Genomic DNA, 8,852 nt, shown 5'->3' on the forward strand with positions numbered 1-8,852 from the left:
CCGTCTTAGGGTTAAGAGAGATGCAGCAGCAATGCAGGCTGCCGTCTTAGGGTTAAGAAAAATGCAGCAGCAATGCAGGCTGCCGTCTTAGGGTTTACAATGCGCAGACAGAGCTTCCTAGATCGGAAGCTCTGATACCATCTGGGAAATTAGGTTAAATGGAAATTGATATCTTTATTACAAAGAGATCATACAAGATATTTACAGGAGACCTAAGCTATTTTAGGAAATATAATAACTATATTCTATTCTAGAATCCCTTGATTTATGGGATTGTCCCTATTTATTCAAATCTGTACCGATTACAATAAAATATATACTTGTAATGAAATACACANATTTNCTAATTTATTCTTTCCTAAAATACTATTTGATTTCCCACAACGATTGTACCCGTGTCACATTGACATACCTTATAAAAAATAAATCCGAAGTTTTTCAAATTTTTGTTAATTTTTTCCATCTTGTCCAAAATCAATTTGGAAAAAATATCAAAAGAATTAGATATGATAATGGTACTGAATATGTGAATCATGATTTTCTCAATTTTTTATCTCATAAATGGTATTGTTCATGAACTAACCTGTGTTAATACCCCTGAACAAAATGGGGTTGCTGAAAGAAAGAATCGTCATCTTCTTGAAGTAACTAGAGCTCTTCTTTTTCAAATGTCTGTTCCAAAAAATTACTGGGGAGAAGCTGTGTTAACTGCCACATATCTCATCAACAGGTTACCCACTCGTGTCTTAAATGACTTTAGTCCTATAGAGTCTCTATTGTCTTTTGTTCCTTCTTCTTCCTTACTAACGAGTCTACCTAGTCGAGTGTTTGGATGTGTTGTTTTTGTTCACTTTCATCATCCTAACTGTGGTAAATTGGACCCCAGAGCTCTTAAATGTGTCTTTATTGGGTATCCTTCTAATAAAAAAGGGTACAAATGTTATCATCCTCAGAGTCGTCGCATCTTTATCACCATGGATGTCACCTTTCATGAAACACAATCCTTTTATGTCAGTCCACCACTTCAGGGGAGAAAGCACTTAAATTAGATGAACTCTCCTTGTCATTACCATGTTTGTCTTTGCAGGATGCCCAAGACCTGACCAATGAAGCTACCATAGTCCACAGTGAGAAAGAAGAGGAAGAAGACAAATTTTTTGGCAAAAAATATGAATGAAGAGAACAACCCACTTCAACTCTCGAGCAAGAAAAATTGTCTAATCCGGAGGTGAGGATCCCTGAAGATATCAATGAGGAGGAGGTAAGTATTACTGAAGATTTATCCATTGCATTAAGAAAGGGAAGAAGATCATGTGCTAAATATCCTATTTCTCAATATGCTTGCACTAACAATCTCTCTGATAAGCACAAAAGTTTTATTGCTGCCATTGATGCCACAAAAATTCCTACCTCAATCCACGAGGCCATGAAACTTGAACATTGGAATCAAGCCATGAAAGAAGAGATGAATGCATTAGAAAGAAATTAAACTTGGGAGATTGTTGATAAGCCAAGAGACAAGAAGGCAGTAGGGTGTAGATGGATATTCCCAGTAAAACATAAGGCAGATGGGATAATAGAAAGATATAAAGCTAGATTGGTGGCAAAAAGGATATACCCAAACATATGAGATTGACTATGAAGAGATATTTTTCCCAGTGGCAAAGATGAATACAGTTCGAGTTATTCTCCCTTTGATTGCCCATTTTGGATGGGACTTACACGAGCTAGATGTGAAAAATGCCTTTCTTCATGGAAATCTAGATGAGGAAGTGTACATGGAGATTCCCCTAGGTTTTGAAGTGAAAAATGAAAGAAACAAGGTATGCCTCTTGAAGAAAGCATTGTATGGTCTTAAGCAATCCCTTAGAGCATGGTTTGGAAGATTTACAAAAGCAATGGTTTCCTTGGGATACAGACAAAGCCAAGGAGATCATACTCTATTCATAAAGCACTCTTCTACAGGTAAACTCACTCTACTACTTGTCTATGTGAATGATATGATTATTGCAGGAGATGATGAAACAGAAAAATTGACATTAAAAGATAAATTGGCAGCTCAATTTGAAATGAAAGACCTAGGAAAACTCAAATATTTTCTTGGAATAAGCAATTTTCATCTCCCAAAGGAAATATGTACTTGATCTCCTCAAAGACACAGGAAAGCTGGGATGTAGAACCTCAACAGTTCCTATAGAACAGAATCACAGAATTGGATGTGAAGAAAGTGCTCCTGTAGAGAAGGCCCAATATCAGAGATTGGTAGGAAAATTGATTTATCTATCACACACAAGACCAGACATTGCTTATGCAGTTATTGTTGTGAGCCAATTTATGCATGATCCAAGAGAGAGACACATGCAAGCAATTGACAAAATTCTCCAATACTTGAAGTCAAGTCCAGGAAAGGGGCTATTATTCAAAAGGGAAGACACTTTGACTATGAAGATATATACTGATGCTGACTATGCAGAAACTATTATTGACAGAAAATCTACTTTTGGGTATTGTGTGTTTCTTGGAGACAGTCTGGTAACATGGAGAAGCAAAAAACAAGATAGAGTATCTCGTTCTAGTGCAAAAGCTGAATTTCGAGCTCTTGCTCAAGGAATGTGTGAAGGACTTTGGATGAAAATCATTTTGGATGATCTTAAAGTCAAAGTGGAGAACCCGGTGCAACTACACTGTGACAATAAGTCTGCCATGAGCATAGCCCATAGTCCAGGACAACATGATAGAACCAAACACATTGAGATTGACAGACATTTCATCAAAGATAATCTTGACAGACGCTTTGTGATTACAACTCATGTTCCTACCGAACTTCAAATAGCAAATATTTTTACAAAAGGGCTTCCTCCGGGTATATTTCAAGATCTTGTAGGCAAGTTGGGAATGATTGATATTCATTTACCAAGTTGAGGATGAGTGTCGTAATTAGAGAAGATATATTTAGAATCTTCCTAATTAGAGAAAATAGATATACAATCTTCTATTTTATTTTGTTTTCCTAGTTTCCCTATTTCTCTTTTTAGGAGAATTAGATTGTTACAAATAGAGGATATGAGAATGTATTTTCATTCAATTCTGAATAATAAATTTCAATATTATTTTCTACTATAATCTTTTTTGCAATATGTAGAATTTCAAGGCCCCCCTACACATGGTGTAAAATATGATTCTGTTATCTGTATTTTTAGTAACTGACCCAGCTCTTTAGTCATCTACCAGGTTCTGGATAATTGAGCCAGCTGTCTTGCAGATATAATATCTAGAGTTAGCTGCAAATCAATTAAGTATCAGCTAGTAGCGTTCAGTTTATAGCCTAGCCTATCTGTATATAACGGTCTTAATGTTTTGTCTCTATGTAATCAGAATACATTTAAATTTGATGAGCATTTTCAGTTCAATTTCTCTTTTTCTCTGGTTGTTCACCTGGTATTCATAATTCTGGAATAAATTGGAAAATCTTTTTCTCTGTTTTTTCTGATAGCCAGATGGTTTAACAAAGCCATTGTTTGGTTCCTAAAATATTTATCCACTTTGATATAGTTTGATCCTTGGTAAGTGCATTTTTTGTTGAGTTGTTTAGCTTACACTTGAAGTGGGATTTTGTATTGTTACCGTGAGTGCAACTTATTTTTTGTCTGACTACTATTTGTTCTCACTACAGTCAGTGCAACTGGAGAGACTAGCTCTTTATCATGATTCTGACCACCTTCCTTGGGAGATTGATAAGAGATGGGAGGACATCAATCCACGAGATTGGATAGAGGTTTGTTGTACTTTGTTTGATAACTTTAATCTTCTTATTCTATGAGCTACATACATATAATTGTCAATAACTTTTTCTTATTGGTATGTCATGCGACTTTTGTCTTATTTTCACACGTCTTTTATTTTTTCATTGTGGTAGATATTTGAAGATGGCATAAATGAGCCCACTGATGATCCTAAATTTGTATCTAAGTGGGCTAGGAATCGTGGATACTTGGTTTATCCTATCAATGCAGTTCTGCAGTATCATCGGCTTGGAAACCAAGAAAGAGCTAATCCAGAAATTCCATTTGAGAAAGTTACGCTTGTCCTCACAGAGATCTCACTTACTCTTACAGAGGTATGTTATTTCTTAAGTATTTGACACTTCCATTGAATCAATGATGATTTTAGAGTTAAATAGGATCCTGATTAAGGAGATAACTCTAGAAGCCTGTTTTCTATACTTTGAATCATCTTCCTTGTTTGTAAGATAACTTGCCTGAATTGAATATTTACTGGATACTGTAATTTATATTTTTAATTTTTTTGCCAATGTAGGTTGGAGTGGGATAGTTTTAGTACTTGACAGTTGTTGGTTGCCTATTGTTTCCATTTACAACTAAAGCTTGGGAAAATGTTTTTCTTTGATTTTTGTCCTTAGTCATGTTATGTTTATTTTTTTTATCTTTTAAATTTGTACCAGAGTACTAAGGGATTCCTTGTTGGATGGTCATAGGAATTGGAAAATGATTGAGTGATTCCTCACCCTCCCATATTTTCTTTATCTGATTTGACCATATTCTGGATTTTATGTTATCACTTGATTTCATTTTTTTTCTTTGTTATCACTTGATTTCATTTTATTTTTTTATTATCACTTGATTTGATTTTTTTTCTTTGTTATCACTTGCTTCCTTTTATATTTTTTTATTTTCATAAAAGGAGAAAATTTTATCAGAATATTGTGTATATAAACGGGATCACCAGAGATCTCCAACATACATTAGTTGGATATGTCATGATGTATTCATATTAATGAATTAGATTCAGAACATAAGAGTAGTATGTCTGGTATGACGCCGGATAAATAATATTCAAAATGCTCTAATAATGTGCTTTCTAACTTGACATGCTTTAACTGACCTTTGTCTGCTTTGATATTGTTTTTGACTTGTTGCTCTGTGAATTATAGTCTCAGTATCATGATTGGATTAAACTTTTGGAAGCTGTTTCAAGATACAAGACATATATGGGAGTTTCTCATTTACGACCTGCAGTTCCCATCTCCAAGGCTCCTTGTTTGTGGTGGCAGTTTGCTGCGCAGGCTTCACTCCAGCAGCAGCAGAAGTGGTAACTTGAATTTTTGTTTTTAAAATAAGTCATCTACATTTTATGTTTATTGTACATGGAGAATTTTGGAAAAGATTGTAGAGAATACCATTACTTGAAATGTGAGAGAAGATACTTATTCAAATTGATTAATCCAAAATAGTACATTAACATCTATATATATAGAACTCTAACCCTATAGTATCAAGAACCTTCTAAAATCTTCTAACAACTTCAAGTAGAATATTTAATGTCCTACTAACAACACTTCCCATTAAGCTGGTTGATGGATACCCAGCTTGCATGTAAGATTATGAAATCGCTAGTAGGAAGAGCTTTTGTGAACATATTCACTAATTGATACCTAGATGGAACATAAGAAGTACTGATATGACCACTATTCAGTTTCTCTTTAATAAAGTGCCAATCTATCTGTGTTTGGTCCTATCATACTGAACTAGATTATGAAAAATGCTAATAGCGGACTTATTATCACAATAAATAATCATAGGTTCTTCATATGCTACTTAAAGATCATTCAAAATAATTCTCAGCCACAACAATTCACACATTCCATGTGTCAGGTTGGACTTCAGCCTCTACACTAGACCTTACAATAATATTTTGTGTTTTACTTTTCTAAGTTAACCATATTTCCACCCAAGAACATGCAATATTCTGAGGTAGATTTCCTATCTGTGATCGACCCTGCATAATATGTATTAGTATGCACTTCCATTTTTTAATTTTTTATTCCTCTTGCAAATCATGAGATTCTTGATCAATTATAGAGCATAGCATATACAATTAACAAAGAGTTAAATGTACAAAGTCATAAACAATAACTAAGCAAACTTAAATCTAAAAGGATTTTAACATAAGGAAACATGTCTAACATTAAATCATTCTTTGAATTAAATAACCTCAAATCTAACAGGATTTAAACATAAGGAAATATATTAAATATCAAAACATACTTTGAATTACATATAATATATAAATATCTGACCCACTTATGTGTATATTTAAAATATATTAACATTTTAAAGATAACTGGATAATTTAAAACAATAAATTTTATAAATTCATAAAAACTAATATAATTTTAAAAAAATACTATAGCATATATACATGTGTATGTGTGTGTATATTTCTTGAAACTTGTTGAAGATACACGAGGGAGACACATGCATCAGTGACACATTTGTCAATGTTGTCTCTGAATAACAGCAAGCTGTTCTGCAACTCTTTACCTGGCGCTGGTAAGACTGCTAGCAATTGAAGGCAGTGCCATTTTTTCTGCCATGATGACAAGCAAGTGAAGGGCTGAAGATAGTAACTGTGAAGGGGTGCTCAATTTTCCCTGTTTTAACTAATTTCTTGAAAGTAAAAAAATCATTTTAGGCACCCTTTTTGCACCAATATTATATGGTTCACCTGTATTCAGCCATTCATCTGCTACTTTTACAATTTGATAAGCGAACAAGCATTTGGGGAACCTGCATTTAAAATCTAGATGTTTAGGGTGGAGAGCCAAACACCTAATTGAGTACCCCATACTATTGGTGTGGGATTAGACACCCCATAATATCGAAACCATATGGCAATTCATACCTGGTTCAAGCACCAAAATGATAAAGCAGCGTGGTTCACATCACCATATGCTTGAATCAAATTGTCTATATTCTATCGTCGATTGTAGGATATTAATAAGAATGGATAACCACAATAAATGGTAGTGGAGAACCAGACCCAAGTTCATCGGGCAAAGTCTAAATCCAAAATCTGAGCAGTAACCTTAGATAAGCTGCTGTATTGTGGGTCTATGCTTGCGCTGGCAACATTCTTTTTCGTGCAGGACATCCAAGAGACTAGGTTTGGATCTAACTATGGTAGCACCAGAAGTGTAGAAGCGATTATCAGGGTGGTCTGCAGTCCAATCCAGTGTCACTGAAAGCTTTTAATGTAAGAGGCTGATGAGCAGCAGCAGGAAGGATCTGAAGGCCAAAGAGTAGTTACCCTTGAGTTACCTAAGGATATTGATAGAATCAACTGGTAATTTTGGAAACGATTTAGGGATTCACACAATATTACAGGAACAGTACAACTTTATTATAAAACCTTTTCTCTAGATCAACTTCACCCAAGAGGAAATGATGCACACTTCAAGACTATTCGAGATTGCCCAAAAACTCTTCCATTATACACCACAATCACACTTGCCTCTCTAACCAACCTCCTATTTATTCTACTAATTACAGAACAGTTAATCATGACTACTGTAATTGCTCTGAATTAGTTCTATAGCTGTATCACAATTAGCTGCAACTACTCTAACCACTTCAAGTTGGTTACAACTGTATTTATATCCCTATCCTTATTTCTATTCTTGTGCCTTCTGACGTGTACTTTCTTAATGAGGGGTCTTGTATCAGATATATTTGACAGCAGTTTGTGATCCCTAAGAGGGTGAGCCGTGAGTTAGCAGACTTTATTAACTTTATAGGTGGTTTTTTGGACATGTAATTATGACATATTGGAGAGCCCCCTCCAGACCTGTTGAGAGTGAGATCAGTCGGCAGGTTTGTTTCATTTTTTGAGAGCTTGCAGTTATATGCTGTAAGGGAGGAGATATACTAGGCCTTAGGCATGTTGGTTTTATGCAAAAGATCTGTAATTTATTTGCTTGGAGTAAGAGAGTGGAATCGTTTGAAAGATGTCCGACTTAAATGCCAAAGACGTAGTCAAGCTTACCAGGCTGTTTTATAGCTAAAGTATAATTTAGTTGAGGATCAAGGCTATGATACCATGTTAATGGTACAAAGAATTTGAAAGAAAAAATTGAAGAGAAACCTATTGTTATTAATGTACTGATACAAAATGAGAGAGACACAATCTTTCATAAATAGAGCTATTGACTGTCAAGAGTTAGCTTAGATCTTAACAAAACCTTATAGACAACTATCACAATGAAAGGTGTGTGGCTAACTCAGTAACTACTTAACTTCTAATATGATATGTATTACCATTCATTTCTGGAAACTTGATCTGAGGCTGACTTGATGCTTCTGTACTGAATCAGTTATCGCTTGTCATGGGATCAAATTAGACATCTTTGTCAGTGTCGACGTCAGTATATTCAGATGTATATGGATTTTCTTCAACAATCATCAAATGTCAATCGCACAGAATTAAGAGAAATAGAGAAAGATCTTGATTCGAAAGTTATTCTTCTATGGAGGTCTGAATAATTTTTATCCTATTGTGCTGATGCTTTTTAAAGGTGGTTGTATTTTTTTGTGAAAAAGATCATGCTTCGTGACTTTTGTTTTGTCATTTCATGAATAAGGTTGTTTGTGTGCATGTGTGATTTACTGAATCGAGAGGCTTGTAAGCAATAGTTTCTTAGTAATCTATTTTTTTTAAATAAGAATTCAATGATATCGAATAGCTCTCGATTCTGTATAGGAAAATGAAGTGAAGAGAGAGATTAGAGATTCTGGGTTATGAATCTGGTGATTTGTTTGTGCTTATCTGTGGGTTCAATGTGCTTTGTGCTCTTTTCTGCTGTATCTGATAAGAATGTTGTTGAATTGTCATGTTATATTGTTATTATTTGTTTTGTTTGTACCCAGTTTTAGGTTTAAAGTTTAAGGCATGTCTCTTTTTGTAACCTATATATATATATATATATATATATACATTAATTACAAGCACAGTTGAGTACTCTCTGTTTTCTTCATTTGATTTATTCCAGTGATGTC

At 34.4% G+C, this 8,852-nt stretch overlaps 1 protein-coding gene across 1 annotated transcript in view; it reads left to right on the plus strand.

Moving 5' to 3' along the window:
• LOC106767790 overlaps nt 1–8,852 on the plus strand; it is an 89,627-nt gene that overhangs the window by 23,986 nt on the left and 56,789 nt on the right. Inside the window, exons 9-12 of the mRNA XM_014652742.2 lie at nt 3,674–3,775; nt 3,917–4,117; nt 4,952–5,109; nt 8,171–8,329. Of these exons, the coding sequence (XP_014508228.1) occupies nt 3,674–3,775; nt 3,917–4,117; nt 4,952–5,109; nt 8,171–8,329 (620 nt within the window). The remainder of the gene's footprint in view (nt 1–3,673; nt 3,776–3,916; nt 4,118–4,951; nt 5,110–8,170; nt 8,330–8,852) is intronic.

The sequence above is a fragment of the Vigna radiata genome, chromosome 7, assembly GCF_000741045.1.
Source record: "Vigna radiata var. radiata cultivar VC1973A chromosome 7, Vradiata_ver6, whole genome shotgun sequence".
Classification (NCBI taxonomy): Eukaryota; Viridiplantae; Streptophyta; class Magnoliopsida; order Fabales; family Fabaceae; genus Vigna; species Vigna radiata.